The sequence below is a fragment of the Mustela putorius genome, unplaced genomic scaffold, assembly GCF_011764305.1.
Source record: "Mustela putorius furo isolate JIRA1106 unplaced genomic scaffold, ASM1176430v1.1 tig00003845_pilon_pilon_pilon, whole genome shotgun sequence".
Classification (NCBI taxonomy): domain Eukaryota; kingdom Metazoa; phylum Chordata; class Mammalia; order Carnivora; family Mustelidae; genus Mustela; species Mustela putorius.
Window position 1 is genome coordinate 5330627 of NW_025421998.1, and position 23952 is coordinate 5354578.

The following is a 23952-nucleotide window of genomic DNA, read 5'->3' on the forward strand; positions in this document are numbered from 1 at the left end:
TGTCTTGTTAATTTTAACTGTTCTAACTGGTATAAAGTGGTATCTCATTTTGGTTTCGATTTGTATTTTCCTGATGACAAGTGATGTGGAACATTTTTTCATGTGTCTGTTCGCCATTTGTAAGTCTTGTTTGGAGATAGGTCTGTGTGCATGTCTTCTGCCCACTTCTTGACTAGATTCTTTGTTTTTTGGGTGTTGAGTTTGAGAAGTTCTTTATAGATCTTGGATACCAGCCATTTATCTGATATGTCATTTGCAAATATCTTCTCCTATTCCATAGGTTGCCTTTCAGTTTTGTGGACTATTTCCTTTGCTGTGCAGAAGCTTTTTATCTTGACGAAGTCCCAATAGTTCATTTTTGCTTTTGTTTCCCTTGCCTTTAAGGATGTGTCTTGCAAGAAGTTGCTGTGGCCGAGGTCAAAGAAGTTACTACTGCCTGTGTTCTTCTCTAGGATTTTGATGGATTCCTGTCTCATGTTGAGTTCTTTCATCCATTTTGAGTTTATCTTTGTGTATGGTATAAGAGAATGGTCAAGTTCCATTCTTCTGCATGTGACTGTCCAATTTTCCCAGCACCATTTATTGAAGTGACTGTCTTTCTCCGCTGGATATTCTTTCTTGCTTTGTAAAAGATTAGTTGACCTAAAGTTGAGGGTCCATTTCTGGGCTCTCTGTTCCATTGATCTGCGTATCTGTTTTTGTGCCAGTACCATGCTGTCGTGGTGATCACAGCTTGTTAATGTAGCTTGAGGTTAGGCATTGTGATGCTGCCAACTTTGGTTTTCTTTTTCAGCATTCCCCTGGCGATTTGGGGCCTTTTGTGGTTCTATACACATTTTAGGATTTTTTTGTTCCAGCTCTGAAAAATGTCGATGGTGTTTTGATGGGGATTGCCTTGAATGTGTAGATTGCTCTGGGGAGAACATTTCAAGGTTTCTGGATACATATTGAAAAATTGTCTTCCTGTGACATAATATTCCCAACGCTATTATGTGGTATGTTTTTTTGCCTTATGCCCTCATCAACAGTTGATACCAGTTGGTTTTTTTTTTTTTTTAACAATTTAAAAAAGCTAAAACCATACCACTATAATTTACATTTATAAATTACATTTAGTTTGTTACTAGTGAATTTTATCTCTTAAAATAGCTTTATTGACTGTTTGGTTTTCTTCTTTGAAGAATTGTATCTGTGGTTTTTTTTTTTTTTTTTTTTTGCTATTGGGATTTTTTATCTTCTTCTTATTGAATTATATAAGCTCTTATATTTTCTGCTATTATCTGCCTTTTAATTTTGGTTATTGATTAATTTTCATTTCCTGGAGATGAGGATTTTTACTTACTTGCATTAAGGTTACAGGCTTAATTAAGCTCCCCTACCATTCTTCTGCTAGCAGATAAAGCTAACAAAAAGTCTTTATTCAGAATAAGTTATGAGAGTCCACAAAATTTTTCCAGGGATATTCAGCTGGGCCTGATTTGTGTCTTGTAGTCTACATGCCCCTAGAATCGTTAAGATATTAATAGACAGTGCTACATCTTTAAAGATTATTTGCTGGCAATATAGGAATGTCTGTTTGGTTTCTTCTATAAGACACTAGAGGATCTTTAATTTCTGTTGTTTAAAAAGTTTCTCAGCTTTCTTTCCTTTAATAAATGATGCTCATGAGAAAACTCATACTCTTATTTCTTTAAAAAAAAAAAAAATCAAGGTTCCTTGGAGATGAGACGTTCTGAAAAAGAGAATGTCCGTACGCCAGAGGATTCAGTAATTAGCACTTGGGAAGTTGAGTAAAATTCCATTACAGGAATTTTTTCTCCTGTTTTCCTCCAGCGTGTTTACTCCTGTTTATTATTTGAAATGTAGAGACCTTGCTGTAATTACCTGTTGCTGCCTCCACAAGTCCTTGCCTGGACTTCAGCAAGGACTCTCCCTGCCCTCTGCCTCTGTCCCTGGTCCTGAGCAGAAACCCCTCCAGCACCCAGGAGGCTCCCTTTGTTCAGTCTGTGGGGCCTGTCAGCGTCCGCTCTAATTGGGCTGCAGCTGAATGCAGCCACGATCCTGGGGCATGTGTCGAGTTCAGCCTTGAAGAATGGGAAGGCAGCACCGAAGCGCAGCAGGACATCCTTGCCCTTTGACAAAGAGAGTCATCAAGTTGATCCTCCCAGGGCCTTCCTACCATTTTGAAGCGAGTCCTGGACTTATTTGCCCAGGACACACTTAGTGAAATAAGCTTAAAAAAAAAAAAAAAAAAAAAAAAGGAAAGAAAGAAAGAAAACCCCTTGCTTTCTAGGTGCCAGTGGGATTCGTTCCGTTAGTGAAGCCCCAGGTCTCCAGTTTGCTATTCATGTAGAGATCCTGCTCCACCCCCCTTTGAACAGAAGAGAAAGGGTGGAATTTTGATAAAACCCAGTGTTTCGAATCCTTTAGTCCCTTAACTCTTCACTCGCATGTGCCCCAAAGTCACAGGCAGCTTCGTTTCCCTCAGAGTCGCCCGTTTCCTTATTGTGGTGAACCCGTCTTTTACCTTGGTTAGGAAAGGATGCGCCATTTTATTAAACAGTGACTTCTGGGGCCTCCCGTATGCAGCACAGATGGATGTAGGATAATTTATGTCAGTGTGAGGATTACTGTTGGGGATTAGCAAGGATTTGTTCCTTGGGCTTATTTAGATCCTGGCTGAGTGTGGATGACTATATTTAGGAGAGCTCAGCTACATTTATAAATATCCGAGTCCTTGAATAATAGATCACTGGGATTCTTCCCTGACTACAGATGTCTCATGAGCCTTTCCAGGCTAAATCTTAGATTACCCTCATTTGAGTTACTCCTTGAAATATGTGTTTCCTCACAATCCTGCATATTCTGCTGCTTTGTTAATAGTTTGTAAATTGTTGCTATTCCTTATGATCTCTTTGAGAAGTACAGGATTATGCTTAATACTACTTTCATTGTCCCCGTGGAAGGAATATTACACTGTGAGTGCATCGAGGGCCTACTGTTTGCCCAGACTCCTAGAGCACGCTGGCTGTGGGACTGCCCGGTCAGTAACAGAGCAGCTGACATGGACTTCCCTAACAGATATATTTTCTGTTTCAGTAGATGGTCAATCCTCAAAAACCCATGATAGTATCATGTCAGTAACTATGGTAGAATGGGTAGGCCTATTTTTGGGGTGGACATAACCCTAAAATTTTTTTTTCTTAGTTTATATACTTAAAATTTTTTTTAGAGAAGGGCTTATTTATTTTAGGGTGATTTTGGAAAACTTTCCTTGCAAATGTAAGGTACTAAATACATAGAAGTCGCCTCTCAAGGGGCTCGGAAGCACTGCTTCTCTTTGATGGTCTGCGATCACAGGAAAATGAGTCTTGGAAGTCATCTGTTGCAGGGAATTAAGAAAGCTTGATTCAGGACACATTTAGAGACATTTAGAGATAGAATTGTTGGCTGGGCCTGAGACTCAGTGAACTCTACTCTGGTCTGGCCAGGCACTCGAGGCATTCAATTGCAGTTACTTCATAAAGCCATCTTACAAATTCAGCACAGAAGGGAGTCTGTCCTGTTTTCAAAATAAAAAGTCTGAGGTCCAGACTGACTGGCACCATGGCTGGTACGTTCTCAGCATGAGAACCCAGCTCTCTAGGTTTTGATTCATCTCTCTTCTGTGGGACGGATCCGTCCATCCCCCTTGACTTGGGTGTTTTTTCCAGTGGACCCTAGCACAGTGCCTTTCTTTTGCCTGTCCCCCTACCACCCCTCTGCTTGCTCATGAGGTCCCTTCTGAGAGTTTGGGAATGCTCCGGAAACCCCCCCTTACTCATCCCTCACAAACTCCCATTTTGACCATATGGCCAAAGCTCCGGCTCTCTGGCTTTGCCCTGAATCCTGGTGCTTTTGCTAGATTTGGGGATTGGGATTGATAGGGCTTGGCGGGAGACTTCCACTTGGCAGAACCTGGCTCTCAGCCCCCGGTGGTTTGTAGCAGGGATCTTCCTGTCCACCTCCTGTCCTAGGGAACCTAATCTTCAGTCTTACCGTCGTGCTCTTGGTTGGTGTGCAAGCTGACTTTGACACCCGGGGTTCAGTTCACAAGCATTTAGTGAAGGAAAGGCTCAACGTGAAAATTCCCAGGACTTCATAGCCCTCGTTCAGTGTTCTCAGTTGGCTAATGAAATATGTGACTCTGTGTTTTTCCTGTTATCTAGCTATAAAATGGAATAATACCCCATTTTACCTTTGGTGAAGTATATGGATGTCTTATTACAGTGTTAACATTCCTTACAAGAAGGCTGTTGTAAAAGTCCAGGTACCAAAAATAATGGGAAGTTGCCTGGACATTTGCACATTTCTAACTAATTTCAAGTAAGGGTAAAATGAAACTATGTTTCAATGGTAAAGGTATTTTCTCTTCTGTTCAGGAAGTGTGGCTATAAAATTTTCCTTTTTTTTTTTTTTTAAGATTTTGTTCAGATGTGTTTGAGAGAGAGAGTGGGTGCGAGAGAGCACAAGCGGGGGTCGGGGGGACGGCAGAGAGAGAGAAGCAGGCTCCCCACGAGAGTGTCTGGGAGTTATGCTGTCTGTAATGATTCAGAGCTTTAATAGATCCTCTTGTAGTTCTGAAGCTCATACCTGCTCCCATGGATTCCCACAGATCGCATACACGCCTCTGTGTATGTCACAGACCACCACCACGCAGGCAGCTGGGTTCTGGGCTCAGAGAGCACTGCCTTTCCCAGAGTCGGTCAGCCTGTTCATGGCAGATCTGGGAGCAGGCCCCCATGTCTTGGTCGGCTTCTCTTTTCTGCTGTCCTGTAGTCATAGGACAGTTTGGGGAGAGTTGAATGTCTAGGACAGAGAATGTGTGCCTATCTCCAGTAGTGACAGAGAATGAAGAAGAAACATTTAATATGCTACCTGGAAGAACGACCTGGTTTCTCAGCTTATAATAGAGGACTCTAGTGGAATGGATTGTAATTTAGGGCAGAGACCTGAAATTGCTCTTCCTTGCCAAAATAAATTGATTGCTTCGGCTGTCTGAACTTCATTTCTTGAACTGGGCAGGAACTAACGTAGTCTAAATTAAACTCATTTTCCATTAATGAAACTGGGTCACTTCAGGCTGCCCGAGTGTACTTCTGAGGGTCCTGAAGCACATTTTAACAAATGCAGTGTTTCCCGCTCTTTGCCTAACCCATCTGATTTAGCCAGTGTAACACATAGCATTTGCTTTCACCTTTCCCTTGGCACTCTTCTCGAGAGCTGGGGTCTGCTTCTGAAACTTCCTTAGAGCTGTCGGGAAGACCGTTCATTGCAAGAGGGCATTGCCATATATCTGCTAGGGCCAGGAAAGGCAGAGGAAGGCTACCCTGGGGGAGAGAGGGCGGAGTGAAACAGTTAGTCCCTGCCTTGCCCAAAGAAGATGTGTTTTCATGATGCCTCTCCTTGTTTTCATGCTGGTAGCTTTGCACTATGAATATTTTGACCCTATTGTTTATACATAGGGTCCAGTGAACTGGACCATGAATGTGGGACGTCATGAATTAAAGAAAAAATGATAGCACAAGCTGAAGAATTATAGACAAATTATGTTCAGGTCCATGAGAGTGTTTCTGCTTGGAGCTCTCACTCAGCGCTTGGCCCACGTTCTCTCGGTTGCTGGAGGTGTGTAAGGTAGTCCAGCAAGGTCACATTACACCTGCTCTGCCCTCCATTATGTCAAGTGTCAGACTTCCTTGGAAAGCACTGGGGAGGCTCCTATTACCTGTTATCCTTCCGTGTCCTTCTCCTCGGTTGCTCCACCCCGGGAACGAGGGCAGAGGGCGCCACTATTGCTGGCAAGTGAATCCTGATTTACAAAGTCCGGCAGCTGTAGAGCCCCACCAGGAGATCAATGATTTGAATGTGTCCTTTGGAATACATTGGAATATGAAGATCTAGAAATGTTAAAACTGGGAAATACCTTTCAAAAATGACGGTTGGGGGGAAATGGGGATATCTGTAATAGTTTATTTTTAGCTTATTTTAGATATTTGAAGTATGGTACCATATGAATTTTTAAAAATGGATTGTCTTCAGTTTACTTTTTTAATGAATTGATTATGCCCATATATTTAGGGATATAAAGGCTAGAAAAATTATAGGGAAATAGATGTAAAATTAGCAAAATTAAAAAATCATTGTGGGGACGCCTGGGTGGCTCATTTGGTTAAAAGACTGCCTTCGGCTCTGGTCATGGTCTCAGGGTCCTGGGATGGAGTCCCACATCAGTCTCCCTACTCAGTGGGGAGCCTACTTCTCCTTCTCCCTCTGTCCCTCCCACTGCTTGTGCTCTCTTTCTCTCTCAAATAAATAAATAAAGTCTTTTTTTAAAAGAAAGTCATCATGGGGGTGGATCTCCCTCTAATCCTTTGTTTCCCCTAACCCTCTGCTTTTCACACTTCAAGGTATATTAATTCATCCATCCTTGTGTTTTTTTGTCAGATCTTCTTAACAATATGCAGACGACTTTCACTGATAAAGTTTTTCTTCTATTTTCAGTGCACAGAGGCCAAAAAACATTGCTGGTATTTTGAAGGACTCTATCCAACATATTATATGTAAGTATTTGCATTTCTCTGTGGGTTTGATTCTGTGGTCATGTCTTTCTCTGGGCATTATTTCTTTCATAGGACATAGGACTGGTTATGGGATGGGGAAAACTCAGTTTGCAGAGGCCTTTGCCCTTGGTTTCACCTGCCTCTCCTCATGAACGTGCAGGCGACCTTTATAAGAACACTCAGCTGGCTCAGACCGCTTCCTCTGAGGACAGCACGAAATGCCAGGTTCTTTGTTTTGGGAGACAGGTCCATTCAGACATAATTGGTCAAAGAGGGCAAGATGTCTGAGCAGAACCAGAGTAAAACTGATTTATACAAATTTTCCTAGGCAAAGGGAATAAGTATAGGGGGAGTATGATTCTGAACTTGAGCTGCATAGGGCAAAGTCCTTAGGTCAGTTACTGTGAGTGTATGTGTGTGTGTGTGTGTGTGTGTGTGTGTGTGTGTGTGTTGGCCGTGATCAGAAAGACCACCTGGCCCTGGGCCCCTCCCTAGTCAGGGGCAGTCAGCCTTTCATGGCTCTTGGCAGCTTGTGATTCTTCCTGTGCCTGGGCCCCTGCCAGTGTTGCTCTAATTAAAGCATTATTGTGTTTTACCCCTATTGTTTTATGAGTGTGTGTGTTTTTTAAATGTTGGCTGAGTTAGCCACTGGCTGTGCTGCACCACCTGCCTAGGGGTCAGATTAACTCTCCAGGTTATCAATTATTATTTTTATTGTGTTTTGTAGTTCCATAGGTTTTGAGAGGAATGACCGAAATCAGATTTTTCTGAAACGGTTATTTTTGGTAGTTAATTTTGTAAAACATGGGATCATTCAGTAGTGTATATAATCGTATTAGAGCAGAAACACTGTATATTTTAGCATATAAGGAGATAGGACAGGAAATACATAATAGTAGCAAAGAATGTTATTTCTTAATTGGCGAAGAGGTACATTTTTATTACCTGCCATTTTTGTGGAATTTCTGATCTGAAAGAGACCAGTATAGGAGGAGAAATGTTGCCTGCCTGGGAATGGGACATACCAACAAGCAAGGTCCTTAATGCCCCACATTGCAGGAGTCCTGGCAGAAGGTCTCTGCAGCGGCAAAATGACAAAACCCACTTGGGAAATAAAGCAGCAGCATAGGGGCTTTAATTACAGAGTTGTCAGCTTGAATAAACATGGCTATGAAAGAGCATGGAGATAAAATATTTTGGTTCTTGGGATAATGGATATTCCTTGGTAAACTTTAGTTCTTTTTTTAGAGAGAGTTTGTGCCACCAGGAGGCATTGGAAAGGAGGAGAGAGGGAGAGGGAGGGAAAGAGGGAAAACCCTAAGTAGCACAGAGCCCGACATGAGGCTCGATCGTAGGACCCGGACCCAAATCCAGAGTTGGACACTTAACCGGTCAGACCACCCAGGCGCCCCTGAAAACAGACCTTTGTCAAATTGTCTTGTAGATGAGCTGATGAATCATTTCCTGGTGGTTTTTAAAAATATTTATTTATTTATTTGGGAGAGAGAGAGAGGAAGAGAATGCGTTCAGGTGAGCATGTGAGCGGGGCGGGGGGGGGGGACCAGGAGAACAGAGGGGGAGAGAGGGAGACTCCCAAGCAACTCTCTGCTGAGCATGAAGCCTGAAGCAGGCTCAGGCTCAGGACCCTGAGATCATGACATGAGTCGACATCGAGAGGTAGTCAGGAAACCACTGAGCCACCTGGTGCTCCCATTTCTTGGTCTTTGAGAATTTGGGAGGTGGAGGTCATTGCTGTTCTTGGGTTTACTTGTTTTTTGTTCCTTTATTTATTTACTTACTCCCTCCATATTTGGAAAAGGTTTTTGTATCAACGGAGAACACAGAGATAAGCCCTGTCCTGTCTTTAGTGTGGTTTGTCTGCTGATTTTGTTTCTTCTCTCGTCTCTTTACCAGTGGTGGAGGGGGTTCTAAAAATTAGAAAGGAAACTCACTCTATTACTCCAGTGCTGAAGCTCATATAAAAAGGAATAATAGTAACATTGAGAATTTACTATAGCCCCTGACATGAGTTAATTTCATTTAACCCACAGCCGTTTGAAAGCCCCAACCACACACACTATGACTTTCTTTTTTAATTGCGGGGAAACCCACGTAACAGAAGTCCCCGTTTCGAAGGGAACAGTTCATCTGTGTATCGTCCATCCACACATGGTGAATCATGGCCTCTGTCCAGTTCCACATGCTGCAGCCAGGCCACGCACGCCACTCTTCACCAGCCTTTGGACCTGATTCCCTGTTAGCTCCCCCATGGAATGTGAGTGTTGACCTGGGCGTGTGGCGTGCTCAGCACTGAAATCGTGTGTAAACACACATACCCCCAAGGCTGCGTGCCTCTCCTCGGTGTGCACACAGGGTCAGTTCCTCCACAAGCTGCGCTTGTCACTGTCCTGCGCCTGCGACGAGTTTCCCCATGGAGGCTCTCCCCGCTGCTTTCCATCCAGTGGGGCTGCTGAAGGACACAAGGATTGAGGGGACGTGGTTGTAGATGAATTCTTCTCTGTCCAAGCTTCTGCTACTCAAGGACCAGTGTGCTGCCAGCCAGATGACAGGCCCAGGAAGATCACAGCCCCAACCAGAAGCACTTGGGACTGCGGAGGACACGGGCAACAGCCCTGTTGCTCCCCAGAGCCAGCTCTCTTGGGTTCTCCAGGGAGACGGTGGTGCAGGTCAAGGTGAACTTGTATCTGGCTTGAGCTCACGCTCACTTGTAGCCTGGATGTCGAGATCCAGCATCCATGCCAGTGCTGTCCGGTCTCCATGCTGGAGAACCAGGCCTGCCTCACAACACAGGTTTAGCGCACAGGAAGCTCAAGGGGCTGCGACGGCCGCGCCTCGTTTGTTCAGTCCCCAGACGCTCGGGGAGTGTCTGCCGACGCCGCTGTTGCCGGGAGACAGTGGTGTGGGTCGGGGAAGGTGCCTGTGCTCCCGGGAGCTGCAGTATAATAACATGTGACTGAGCAGTTGTTTTCGAAGCACCTTTAACATTAAATTTAAATCCCAGGAGTTAACAGATCTCACCTTCAAAATACACTTCTGGTGTGTTCTGCCTTTCATTGCTGCATAGGAGCCTTCAAAATAGGGAATTTCTTAAAGAGGCGTTGACTCCAAATGACGTCTTCCTATTCTGTGACAGGATTTTTTTCCCCTGCAGAAAATATATTCCAAATGATTCCTCTGTTTTGTGCCTATAATTTTTCATGGAATGCATTAGGGAGAGAACATCTAGTTTGCAAACTTGTTTTAGAGATTTTACTCGTACATTTGAAATCTGATTTCATGTCTCTCACCAGAAATCCCATATGGTACTCCTACTTTTCTTGCTTTCTCTGCATGTTCCTGAATTTTATTCCAGCATTAAAGTTACCAAGCTAATAGAGGCTAATTTTTTAAGATAATTAGGCTTCCTCTATAGCTACCTAGATGTACAAAATTACCATTGCCTGTTTGGATTTCTTTATGCTAAATTATCTTTCTCCCACTGCCTTCTCCCTTCAGTCAATTTTTTAAATTTCTTTCATTGGTTTCTTTTCTTTTCTTTTTTTTTTTGACCTCTGTTGAGCTGGAAGCCTGCATACGTATGTGTACAAACAAAATATTCTCCTTGTTTTTAAAGAAAAAGTCCCTTTGAAATCCAAACAGAGGAACAACACATGTTTCAAAATTTTTTTTTCCTTTTCCCCTACCCTTTATTCTGCTACCTTTCTTATCTACAGGCTGCCCTTTCAAAAGCCTTTCATTAAAACATGCTTTTTTGACTTTGGTTCGGAGCTTCCTAGTATCTCCTCCTAGCAACAGTAGGATTTAAAAATAGCTGGGTGGTCACGTGGCCTCACCAAATCCCGTTCCTTCACTTTCATTCTCCTCTTAAATCGTTCTTCTATCAAGGACTTGCTCATTCAACAACCCCCTTTGTCTGCAGGGCCTACAATAGCGTGCGAGCTGCGGGAGGCCAGAGAGGAGAAGATAAGAGAAGGGCCCTGCCAAGGAGCCTGTCCTGGGGCCATGGCAGACACAGGGCCACTGGGATCTGATGGAGCACTCTCTCCTCCCTGTTTGTGTGGAGGCCAGAAAGCACTGCAGGCAAAGCCAGCTCACTGTGTACCGCCTGTTGTTGGCTGCAGAAAGTGCTAAGCACCTTGTGCCTTGACAGGAGACAGGGGGCTGCTGTCCCGGCTCAGGTAGTGCGCCCAGTGCTCCTGAGTGTGCGGGGGTTCGGGGGGCAGCCAGGCAGTGCAGGGGAGGTGGGCTGGGCTCACCGGCCCTCATCCGTGCAGCAGCTCGGCAGATCAGTCCCACTAGAAAGTGGCTGCTGTACTCAGCTGTGGTCAGGGTAGACACTGCTGTGTGTGTCCCTAACATGTGTGTCACTAATGTGTGGTGGCATTATGTCTCAGAGGGGCTCGGGATCTGTGTGCATAGATGACCAGGTGGGACCCCTAACTTTATATCCCAGGATTGCCACCCCAGAGGGACAGGAGGACTGGGTGAGTTTGGCTCACTGTGGGGCATGCTTTTGGTGACCTTCCCCATCTGGCTCCAGTACCTGGAGGTTGGCACAGGGGGCCCTTGGTGCCTGAGTGGGTAGCGCCTGGGCTGTAACTCACCCCTTCCTGGGCAGGGGATGGTGGGGGGGCTGCTGCAGACGAGGAGCAGTGTCACCCCTCTCTACGAGAAGTGGCATCCTTTCTGCTAAGATTTGCAGCTTGAGGCTTGTCCCAGAGGCTCTCCCGCTGGCAGCCGCCATCCGTGAACGGATGTGTATCTCCGAGGGCGGAGGTGGGAGACAGCTTGGGAGGCAGAAGCAAGTGGAACATGTTCCAGTGCTGAGTCTGTGGTGGGGACACAGACAGGTAAGTTTCCAAGGGTGGGGCCAGGGACTTCGAGGCCTTCTCCAAAGTTGACAGCAGTGGGACAGCCTCATATGGAGGGTTGGCAGGACCTCCTAGCCCCAGCTCGCCCTACAGGGGTCCCCAGGATGCACCCATGTTTCCATGTCTCCCTCAGACCAAGACAGAATAGAGTGTGTCCCTGAGTTTTCCCAGACCGCAGCCAACACAGGGCCCTCCACAACGTCAGGGGAATTGTGAGGGAATTACTGATAATTCAAAGACTAAAAATGACAACAGCTGACATGAGTGCTTACGCCGTGTGGTGCCCTTTCTAAGCTCATATGTGTGACCGCCTCCAGAAAGCTTCTGATAGTGGCCTCTCTACCTTTATCTCTTTTTCAGCTGAGGGGCGTGTGTCCCTCTCTGGTCCTTTGGTACCACGTGCCATCATCAGACTCACTGTTGCCAGAGTAAACCATCCGTTGTCTCCTCCTGAGACCAGGAGTCTGTTGAGGACAGAGGTCTGTCTAGCAGGCTTTTTTGTCTCTGTGCTGACACAGGGCCTGACACAGGGCCTGACACAGAAGGCATTCAGTGCATTTAGGAACCACAGCGAACGGTGGCCTCACTCTCGGAGAAGACAGGAGTGAGTCACTGCCACTCTTCAGTGATGGAAGACGTTTTAGGGACTGGAAGTCAAGACTTTCTCTAGTCCTGCTCTGCCATTAGGTTGCTCTGTGATCAGGGGCAAATCTGCTAACCTTTCTGGGTCCCAGTTTCCTATGCTAGGTAGGCTGAAAGGTCTCATCCTGCTCATTCTGGGACACCCTCCCGCTGTCTGTGCACAATAACGTCGAGCATTGGGAGTAAAAGATGAATGACCGAGTGCACTTATGAATTGTGGCGGAAGCAAGCCTGCAGACGTGGGCTGGATTTCAGCTCATTTAGGGTCCGCCCTTCTTGCCAAATACAAAACAACCACGTAATATTTTCTTTCAAAGGAATGAGTCATCTTCTGCAGGTCTCAGTATTGACATGGCAGTAGGAAGAAGATGTTAATCATGCGGTCAGCCAGTGGGATGGATCTAGGAGCCCTGGCTGCTCACTGTTTCAGATTTTGGGGTTCATAAGGCATCTTCCTTGGTGCTGAGCTGAAGCTTTTTGATAGTCAGGTACATGGGTGTTAATTCGGACAATGACTTTTTTCATTGGATTTTAAATAAGCCCGAGAAAACTTGTGATTTATGTGCACATTTCCTGTTCTATGTGAATAGAAATGAATCTAGTTATTCTTTCCAGAAAATCGAGGTTAGGTTAGAAGTGGGTTGTGTCTTCTTAACTAGACCTGTGGTTTTGAAGTGAGATAACCTAGTAGCCCTCTGGAGAGCTGGTAGGTGAGAAAGGTTTGACCCCAAAGATGGTCCTTGATTTATCTATATTTTCTTAGACTACTAAGGAAATCTTAAAACTGTTCCTACCTAGTTTTACAAATAAAATAACTGGCATGAGGAGAGAGTAGGGCATTCACCCAGGCCTGTAGCTTTCTCAAGGGCCTTTTGCATTTGGTCGCATCTGTGACTGCCAAATGGCTAGAACAGAGATGCAGAGCATTTGAATTCTAGATGTTCCATTGATTACTTATTTTAGCTTTGGGTTCAGATCTAAGTACCACTGAAGGAGAGAGTGTGGGGAAGTTTCTCACAAGTCAGCCCCACTGAGCCTGGAGGGAGTCCGCACCAGGCCTCTTCGAAGAAGAGAATGGAAGGGAGCATACGGATGGAAAGTGTTTTGGCCAAATACAAAAAGGAAGACTGACTACATGATCGATAACGGGAGAGTGGCCATCACGGTCACGCGTTAAATCTTCTAACATCTATTGAGTACGTGCTGTTTCCACACCACCACTAAAGGAGGAGGGAGTGAGGGGAGGGACAGTGGGAAGGGAAGATGAGGGAGCCAGGACCTGCCGTCCAGGAGTTCACGGTCCATGGCTTAACAGGCAGCGACGTGTGCCCAGCTCCGCGCAGCTTGGGCAGAGTCCGTTCCTTCCAATACTGCTCTTTCCTTGCTCTTGATTTTGGCCGGGCCATTTTCAGGCCCTATTCCTGAGTCTCGCACTGGGGTATGGCAGCTTCTTTTAAAGCACTCACATTACCCTTGTTTATTGTGTCTCTCTGGGTGCATTTCTCTGTTGTGAATAATTAATGGTGTGAGTGGATGGAGTGTTTCTTGCCGACGTCAGACCAACAGCCCAGAAAACAGGCTTTGTAGAGCCAGAGCCAGGCCAGGCTGGGCCACCTTACCCACCTGCTAGAGTTGGAGGCACCACAATCAGTTCCAGTGGCTCCGAAACACACGGCCACCTCTGCTGATTAGGAGGTGCTGGTGTGTACCGCCCCTCCCTGTTCTGTTATCAGACCCCAAGTCTTTTGGAAAGCTCCCTCTCTGCCAGGTCAGCTGGACTCCATGTGCCCTGCTCTCTTCCCTGCAGCACTGGGAACTTGAGGGATGTGCAGAGTGGGAAGGGGTGGTGGGGGTAGGGAGCAGCGCTCTTCCCTCCCTGTGCATTGCCCTGTGCACCCCTTTACCAGACCCTTGCTGTTCTGCCACGATGGAGCAGCTGAGCATAGCCTTTGCTTAGCCGCTTAGGAGAGAAGGTGTCTGGTCTAGTCTAGGGACAGATATGCTAAGGGAGAATTTTTCTTCTTTCTCTCTTCCTGTTGTTGGCCTTATCAAGGAAGATTTTTGGTGTAAGGTAGAGGCATTTCCTTGTCCTCAGAGCAGGGAGAAATATTTCCCTGGTTATCCACCCTTAAGATCTTAATGTTTGAGTTCTCCCCTTCCCCCTCCAAGTTCATATGTTGAATCCTAACCCCCAAACTTGATGGCCTTTGGAAAGTGGTTAGGTCATGGGGACTGAGCCCTTGTGAATATTTTTATAAAAGAGGCTCTAAAGAGATTCCTTGTTCATCCCACCATGCAAGGGAGGACAAGAACATACCAGCTGTGAACCAGAAAGAGGCACCCCGCTCAGAGAACTTGATCATGATAATTGATCTTGGACTTCCCAGCCTCCAAAACTGTGAGAAACAAACTTATGTTGTTTATTAGCCACCCAGTCAGTAGTATTTTGTTATAGCAACCCAAATGAACTAAGACAACCTGAAAATGTCATGTTTTTGTATATATTGTGCAACTCGATTTTTGAGTGTCCGTATTGTACCTGGTCTTCTAAATTGGTGTACAGAGCAACCTCAATATTTTCCATAATACAGAGTATTCCCAGGGTGGGGGATGTACCATAATTCACACATTTCCCTGTGATCATTATACTTTCAGGTAGTGTCCGTCCGTCCTGTTTTGTTTTTACCATTAAAGTCCAAATTTCATTCCTAATTTTCTAAAATTTAAAGCAGTACTCATAAATAAGTTCTTTATTGAAGTAGAGTTGACAAACAGTGTTAGATTAGTTTTATGTCTACAGAATAGTGGTTTGACGACTATGTTAACTGCTGTGCTCACCACAAGTGTAACTTGGTTCTCCCATCTGTCACCATACAGTGCCATTCCAGGCCACTGACTGTAGCCCCATGCTGTGCCTGTCGTCCCTGTGACTTATTCATTGTTTAACTGCAATACCATCCCCTCTCCCAGTTTTCCCATCCCAAATCCCTCTCCCCTCTCAAAACCATCAGTTTGTTCTCGGTATTTATGGGTCTGATTCTGCTTCTTGTTTTTGTTTGTTTGTTTTGTTTTTTAGATCCTACATATGATGAAATCATGTGGTATTCGTCTTTCTCTGACTTATTTCACTTAGCATACCTTCTAGGTCCGTCCATGCTGATGGTTCTAAATAATGCTGCAGTAAACAGAGAGGTGCATATATCTTTTCAAATTAGTGTTTTTGTTTTCTTTGGTAAATAACCCGTAGTGGAATCATTGGATCATATGCATATGGTAATTCCAGATTTAAGTTTTCGCAGAACCTCCGTGCTATTTTCCACAGTGGCTGCACCACTTTACATTTCCGTCAGCAGTGCATGAGAGTTCTTTTTTCTCCTGTCCTTGTCAACACTTGTTATTTCCTGTGTTTATGATTTTATCCATTCCGACAGGTGCAAGGTGATATCTCCTTGTGGTTTTGATTTGCTTTTCCCTGGTGATGAGTGATGTAGAGCATCTTTTTGTGTGTCTGTTGGCCATTTGTTTGACTTCTTGGTAAAAATATCTATTCAAGCCTTCTGCCCATTCTATAATCAGATTTTTTTTCTTTTCTTTTTTTTGGTGGTGTGCTATAGAAATTCTGTGTGTAGTTTGGGTTTAGCCCCTTATTGGATATATCATTTACATATAACTTTTCCATTAAGTAAGTTGCCTTTGCATTTTGTTGATGGTTTCCCTGGCTGTACAAAAGCTTTTATTTTGGTGTAATACCAATAGTTTAGTTTTGCTTTTCTTTCCCTTGACAGGAGAAACATGCCTGGAAAAATGTTGCTAAGGCCAACATCAAAGAGATTATTTCTTATGTTTTCTTATGGGAGTTTTATGCCTTCATATCTCACACTTAGGTCTTTAATCCATTTTGAGTTTATTTATCAGTACGATATAAGAAAGTGGTCCAGTTTCCTTCTTTTGGATGTAGCTGTCCAGTTTTCTCAACACCGTTCACTAAAGAAACGGTCTTTTTGCCCATGTATATTCTTGTCCCCTTATAGATTAATTGACCATATAAACGTGGGTTTATTCCTGTGCTCTCTAGTTTGTTTCTGTGCCAATACCATACTCTTTTGATCATTATTTGATTATTATAGCTTTGTAGTATATGTGGAAATCTGGGATTGTGATACCCCCAACTTTGTTCTTTTTTTCCTCAAGATTATTTTGGCAATTTTTTTGTGTCTCTTTCATGTCTTTGTTGGTTCCACACAAATTTTAGGATTATATATTCTAATTCTGTGAAAAATTATTGGTATTTTGATAGGGATTGCATTGAATCTATAGGTTGCTTTGTGTAGTATAGACATTCACTATTAACTCTTCGAATTCATGAGCATTATATGTACTTTTCATTTTTTTGTGTTGTCTTTAATTTATTTCATCAGTGTTAAAGTTTTCAGAGCACAGGTCTTGGACTTTCTTGGTTAAGTTTATCCCTAGATATTTTATTCTTTTTGGTGCAATTGTGAATGGAACCTTTTTTCTTCATTTCTCTTTCTGCTGCTTCATTATCAGCATACAGAAATGCAACATATCTGTGTATTAATTTTGTATCCTTCAACTTTATTGAATTTATTTATTCTAATAGTTTTTTGGGGGGCGGCATTAGAGTTTTCTGTATGTCTACATATAACTTCTTTACTTATTCCTTATCAGTTTGGATGCCTTTTATTCCTTTTTCCTGTATGATTGCTGTGGGTAGGTCTTCCAGTACCATGTGAAATAAAAGTGGTGAGAGTGGACATCATTGTCTTCTTCCTGACCTTAGAGGAAAAGCTCTCAGTTTTTTACCATGGTGTCTGATGTTAGCTGTGGATTTTTCATCTATGACCCTTATGTTGAGATATGTTCCCTCTAAACCTACTTTGTTGAGAGTTTTTATCATGAACAAATCTTGAATTTTGTCAAATGCTTTTTCTACATGTATTGAGATGATCATGTGATTTTTATCCTTCATTTTGTTAATGTGGCATGTCACATAGCTTCATTCGCAAGTGTTGTATCATCCTTGCATCCCTGGAATAAATCCCACTTGATCATGTATTGAGTGTGGTTTGCTAATATTTTGTTGAGAGTTTTACGTCTGTGTTCATCAGGAATACTGACCTGTAGTTTTCTTATTTTGCAGAGCCCTTGTCTGGTTTTGGTGTCAGGGTAATGGCTGACCTCATAGAATATATTTAGAAGCTTTCCTTCCTCTTATTTTTTTGGACTAGCCTTAGGAGAATACAGTGTTTCATAGAATTTACCTGTGACTCCATCTGCTGCTGGACTTTGGTTTGTTGGAGTTTTTTGATTATTGATTCAATTTCATTGCCAGTATTGATCTGTTCAGATTTTCTGTTTCTTTGAAATGTCAGTTTTGGAAGATTGTATGTTTCTAGGAATTTACCCTTTCTTCTAGATTGTCTACTTTGCATATGATTTTTCAATAGTAGTCTTTTTTATAAGCCTTGCATTTCTGTTGTGTCAGTTGTTACTTCTCTTCCATTTCTGGTCTTATTTATTTGGATCCTCTCCCCACTTTTTTTTTTTTTTTCCCCAGGGGTCTTGCTAAAGGTTTGTCGATTTTGTTTATCTTTTCAAAGAACCAGGTTTTTTTTGTTTCATTGATCTTTTCTGTTCTTTTTAGTTTCTAGTTCATTTATTTATTCTCCAATCTTTATTATTTCCTTCCTTCTACTGACTTTGGGCTTTGTTCTTTTTTTTTCTTTCCTAGTGTCTTTAGATGTAAGACTAGATTATTTACTTGAGATTTTCCTATTTCTTGAGGGAGGCCTGTCTCACTATAAATTCCTCTCAGAATTGCTTTCACTGAATCCTAGAGATTATGGACCATTGTATTTTCATTTTTAACTGTCTCCATGTATTTTTTATTTCCTCTTTGTTTTCTTCATCAACCCACTTGTTATTTAATACTATGCTATTTATTTTCCATGTGTTTGTGTTTTTTTTCCCATTATTATTCCTTGTAATTGATTTCTAGTTCATACTGTTGTTGTCAGAAGAAATGCAGTATATGATTTCAGTGTTCTTCCATTTGTGGAGATTTATTTTGTGGCCTAACATGTGAGATATCCTAGAGAATGTTCCATGTAAACAAATTTTTAAATAATTCATTTGGTGGTAAAAATGGATTTGAATAGACATAAGGCTGTTCTTTTTAAAATTCCATTTAATAAGATGTGTTAAAAGATTAACTGAGGTATTAGAATTCTTGAGAGTTTATTTGAGTAAACATCGATTCAAATTGGGCAGTCTCATAATGGAAGTAGTTAGGAGCACTGCACCAACATGTGCTGGCGGCAAGGATTTTATAGAGAAGCATAGCAAGGAAATTATTTAATTGGCTGTGGTTTAAGTGGTTGCATTATTTGAGAAACCCTAGCTCACTGTTTGTGAGTGGTTGTTTTTAACCTTGAGGCATTTACAGGAATTAACTCTGGCTTAGATTTTGGTTTGCTTACATAGGCTCTAACGCCACCTCTGTCTAACGGCCTCCTTGTTTGATTATTTTAACAGATGTTTTGTGTATTTCAATGCGGATTCTGCTCGGCTGCATTATATAATTCATGGTATTGCCTATCTTATCATTCATGAATGCAGACGGTTCTGAGTTCTCCACGTATCTGGTCCCAGGAGTTTGGAGAAGGGATTTTTGTGTGCCCCACTGCTCAATGAACATCTTTTAAAATACTGTATCTTTATGTGCTAGAACTTACTTTTGTCGTGGGATGATTTTGCACAAATAGAATCGTGTTAGCAAAGTTTATGCTTATTTTATATTTTAATAAACACTGTGGGACTAACCTCCCGTATGTTGCCATGATATAGTCAGCCAAGAGTATAGGAGACACCTGTTTCCAACCATCCTCACCAGCACTGGGTGCAATGTTGTAATCAGAGTACCCTTTGTACCCTGAGTTCGTGTTAGTTACTGTGCTATTCCATTTGAGGGAGTCTCCTTTCTATCGCATTATCACTTCCGCGTAAGGCAAAACACTTACAGTGTGCCAGGAACCATGATAGTCACCTGGGCAGTACCTAAAGGAATGAGATAGGATTGCTCTCAAGCTCAAGGTCGAGCGTGAAGGACAGATGCTATTAGTAGCTAACAGTAATGCTGCATGTGATAGAGCTGTATAAATGGAGATCCAGCAAAGGGGGGATCACAGTGTGTGGGGTAGAATGAAGGGAAGGCATTAGCGAAGACTTCACAGGACTGACCTTTGAAGGGTGAGGAGCAATTTCAGAGGCTCTAGTGAAGGTGTAAGATATGGAAGTAGGAAGATGCATCAGATATTTGGGGAACTGCAAGCCTAGGGTTTAGGGTGCCTGGCAAGTGTCGGGAGGTAAGATGGATAAAGAAGGTGAGGCTCGGGGATTAAAGCCTCTGTCTTAGGCTCAGGTCATGATCTCAGGGTCATGGGATCGAGTCCCGCATCGGGCTCTCTGCTCGCGGGGAGCCTGATTTCCCCTCTCTTGATCTGCCTGCCTTTTTGCCTACTTGTGATGTCTATCAAATAAGTAAATAAAATCTAAAAAAAAAGAAGAAGGTGAGGCTTGTTGAGAAGGGTCTGAGTGGTTGAGACTTCCTTCTGCATGGTGCATCCATTGGCCTTCCAGAAAGCTGGCAGGACAGTTCAGGGGTGAGAGGTAGAGACTAAAGTGAGGAGTTTGTTGCTGCAGTTGGGGCAAAATATGGAAGGTCTGACTCTGTGAAGAAGGAGCAAAAGAACACAGTGGTGGACTTAAATAATATTTCCCAGCAGATGTGGGGAAAAGGGACCACATTACTCAAGAGATTTCTAGTTGGGCAGACAGTGAGAGAGACCATGAAGAGAGCAGGTTTAGGGAGGCATTTAGAAGAAGATGTCAGCTCTGTGCATGTTGAGTTTGAAGTTCTTGCAGAACATCCTGGAAGCGTGGGCAGTGGAGGCTTTGTTTTTGCAGCTCAGGAGGAAGTCCAGAGATGGAGTAGAGAGTTAAGAGCTCTGAGCGTGTGAATAACAGTTAGCCAGCTCAAGTGAAAGTAAAGAGGAGAAAAGAAGCCAGGTGTCAGCCTGACTCTCACTTTCCTGCTTTCTGAGCTAATGGGTACTAGAATCTGTCTATTTTCAAGATTTTATTGGCAAATGATATCATTTCATTTTTATTTTCTATGCCTGTGTGTTTCAATAAGATGAAAATTATCAGATTTAAATTCTGTAAGATTATAGGAGAACTTCTGTTTTTCATTTTCCATATTAACTCATTATTCTGGCTGGAGTTTTAGTTTCTCGATCTGAGAGCTAACCCAGTGGTACAGGGAATAAACCCTTTGTTTTTCAGGATAGACTTGAATAGAACTGATTTTAAGTGATATGAGCAATTTGCTGAGAGGAGAAACTTCTATCCCAGAAACTCAAGGTTAGGGTCTCCAAACTTGGGAGTCAGCACAGGTCAGAAGTAGCTAAAGTGTCTTGGTCCATTATACCTCATCATCTCAGCTCAACTCTGGGTGCACCTGCTCTGAGGCAGCAGTGATTCAAGGGCTGGAGGGCCAGGGAAGGAGCCCTTTGTAACGCATTTAATCTGTTAATTTTAGAATTTATGGTAAGCATGGGTAGGATTTTCTCCCAAAGTAAAAGTAAAGGTAAAAATTCCCTAGGTAAATCCCAATGCCACCCTAAGTATAACCAGTTCTAATTTTTCTAAGTTTGTGATGTTTTCTGTCTGCTTAGGAAGCAAGCTGAGATTTTAAAAGGGCAGATGGCAAAGTGGAGGCTTCAGGAGAATCATCTAGAAGAGATTTTTAAAGGAATATTTTGTGATCGTTTACAACTAATTAGGGTTTGCCCCTCTAATGTCCTGTGAGGTTGGGCTAATTTGTTAAAAGAGACCATAGGACTGGGAGATGTGTGACTTGACAGTGGGCCTGAGGTTCATGGGGACGTTTAATAGCCTCTCACACAATAGCTCAACAATGAGACAGGAAATTCTCATCTAAATAAACAGGCCAGTTAGTGGGTTCGTAACTGGTGCAGGAACTGTACTTACAAAAGTATGATTAATAAAATACCAACATGGAAGGAAGGTCTCCAATGGAGTTCACCACTTGCTCCATCCCCCGTACATTACCACTGATTCCAGTGATAGCGTGGAAGGCCCGCTGCAGCAGTCATACTCATAGGGGGTAGGGAGAGGTGGTCTTGGATCCTTTCTTTCTTCTTTCCTTTCTAAATGCGTATGTAATTCCAATACTGCCTTTTTTTTTTTTTAAACATTTTATTTATTCGACAGAGAGAGGCACAGCGAGAGAGCACAAGCAGGGGGAGTGGAGAGGAAGAAACAGGCTCCCCACTAAGCAGGGAGCCCAATGTAGGGCTCCATCCCAGGACCCTGGGATCGTGAACTAAGGCAGATGCTTTACGATTGAGCCACCCAGGCGCCCCATAAAACCGCTCTCTCTCTGTCCAGACAGTGAGCTGATCTGATTGGCCAGCATCTGGGGTTGGTACTGCGCCTGCGCTGGGCTCGTGCTCCGGCTTCTGCGTGGTGCTCCGCTTTAGCGCACACCCCCGCCCACCCCCTACCATTCCGTGCAGCTTGGCCAGGAATCGCTTACCTAGCAGCGTAGGTTTCTTTTTTTCTCTTCGATTTTCATCTTCCGGGCAGCCCGTTGGACTTTGGGAAGACCTCTGTTCTAGATTTCAGCGCTGAGGTGTGGAAAGGGCCCGCTTCATGCTCAGGACCAAGCCGCCGCCTCCACCTGACCTTGCTGTGGCGTTACCGGACGGAGCGCGTCACGTCGTCTGCTGCCAGGTCGTGCCAACGGGAGGAGCCCAGGGGGCTGGGTATGTCCATCATTCCTGGGTCCCAAGAAGACTTGTCTCGGAGTCTTCATTTAAATGACAGAAAACTGGAAGGACTCGTGAATGCTTGGAGCGACAGAATGAGGTTCCAGAAGCTCCCGACTGGCAGGAATGCTGGGCCGGGTTTCAGGCATTGAACTGCAGATCACTCTTAGATCAGCAGTTAGACCGCCTAGCCTGCAGCGCAGGGTGGGAAGACACAGCTTCCGGACTGAGAAAAGTCTGGAGCTTTAGCTGATGGGTCGTCCTCTCTCTGCTGTGTTCCGTGGTTGCCCAGAACGTTAGCACCGTCTGAGGCTGCAGGCAGTGTAAACGCGAGAGGGAACGGACGTTCTTCCAGAGGGTGGGGAACGGAGATTGTCTGAAAACTGTACTGAATACTTCCCATACTTTCCGGGCGGACAGAAGACTGGAAACCACGGGGATTCTTTCAGACACTGACAGGGCTCCTCATTCTGTGAGGGCGCGGGAAGCGGGATAGGCCCAGTGAGAGCCGGTCGTGGATGCCGAATGAGGAGGAATGTCTGTCCGGGTGGAAGGCTGGTACCCAGGAGATCCTGCCGGAGGGAGCGGACAGCGCTGTGTGAGGAAGTGGGAGTCCATCACGGGCTGTGGTCAGAGGCCACCGTCCTCCCTGCGACTAAGGCACGGAGCTCTTCAAGCTCTTATAAGGAGGTGGGCCAAGGAGATACCCCAGGGGCATCGGGTATACTGAGGATTGAGTTGACCTCTGCTCTGTGCCCCCAGAGTTTTACTTACTTCTTGGAGTTCTCTCCAAATCTTGTAAGACTGTGTTTAGTTTTTCCAAGGAGTCTAGTTTCTCGCAGATTATTGGGGATTTCTGATGATGCTGAGTGTATTTCCTGATTCTGACTTGGTAAGTCGTCTTCACGCATCTGCCATGTGCTTTGCTCTGTGGGAGCAAAGAGAGGGTGATAAAAGCAAGATAAGAAACAAGTCTAGATATCAAGGTACATAAAGTATGTAATTCGGGAGACCAGACCACCTGTCAGACTAAGAAACTTGGGATCGAACAAGAAAAATATGTTGTACTGGCAGAACTTAAAGGGAAGGGAGTAGTTTGCTGAGACTTAATCCAGCAGGTAATGGAATAGATTGGAATTTTAAATGACACGATGTTGATGGGAAGTTACTTAAAACTCTATAAAGTTTTTTTTTTTTTAATTTATTTGACAGAGATCACAAGTAGGTAGAGAGGCAGGCAGAGAGAGGAGGAAGCAGGCTCTTCGCTGAGCAGAGAGCCCAGTGCGGGGCTCAATCCCAGGACCTGGGATCATGACTTGAGCTGAAGGCAGAGGCTTTAACCCACTCAGGCACCGCAAGTTACTTAAAACTCTAAAGTTGTCATTTGTTAACCATGCTATGTTCTCTGTTGAACTCTAAAAAAATTGACAGACCCCACACACTCCAGCTATAGACCTCCACTCTGAATACTTAACTCATATTTTAGTTGTTTGGCCAGGTGCCGAGATGATCTTCCATGAATCAGTTTAAATATCAATGACCATTTTACGCCACATGAAAGAGTTAACGTATCAACATCTGGCCATTTTTCTTTACTACAAAGATTCCGTGACTTCATTAACATGCGGTGTTCCCTGCTCCATGAGATTCTGCTCTTGAGACTCAGACTCAACAGCTAAGGAAATGCATGTCCAGCGGCCAGACCGCCTTCCCTCCTGGACGGTGCCAGGTGTGATGTGTGCTGACTTCTCAGACTCCTGAAACTCCCGAGGGCTCCATCCTGTTACAGTCGCATTTAATCACTGTTGTGACACATTTCTAAGTCCAGTCTTAGACTTCCTATTACATTCTGTATCCTCAGGATCTCAGCTCCTATCACTGGACACGAGAGGCTGAGCAGTCTCATTCTCTCTCTGTAACGTGCTTACTTACAAACTCACAACCCCC

General features: G+C 44.0%; 1 protein-coding gene across 2 annotated transcripts in view; it reads left to right on the forward strand.

Moving 5' to 3' along the window:
- Nucleotides 1-23952, forward strand: part of VOPP1 (VOPP1 WW domain binding protein) — a 108401-nt gene that overhangs the window by 45337 nt on the left and 39112 nt on the right. The window contains exon 2 of one of the 2 annotated variants that reach the window (XM_004739372.3): nt 6541-6599. In XM_004739372.3, coding sequence (XP_004739429.1) covers nt 6541-6599 — 59 coding nt within the window. Of the gene's footprint in view, nt 1-6540; nt 6600-21837; nt 22003-23952 lie in introns of those variants that run through there. The other variant, XM_004739373.3, reaches the window with a different exon arrangement.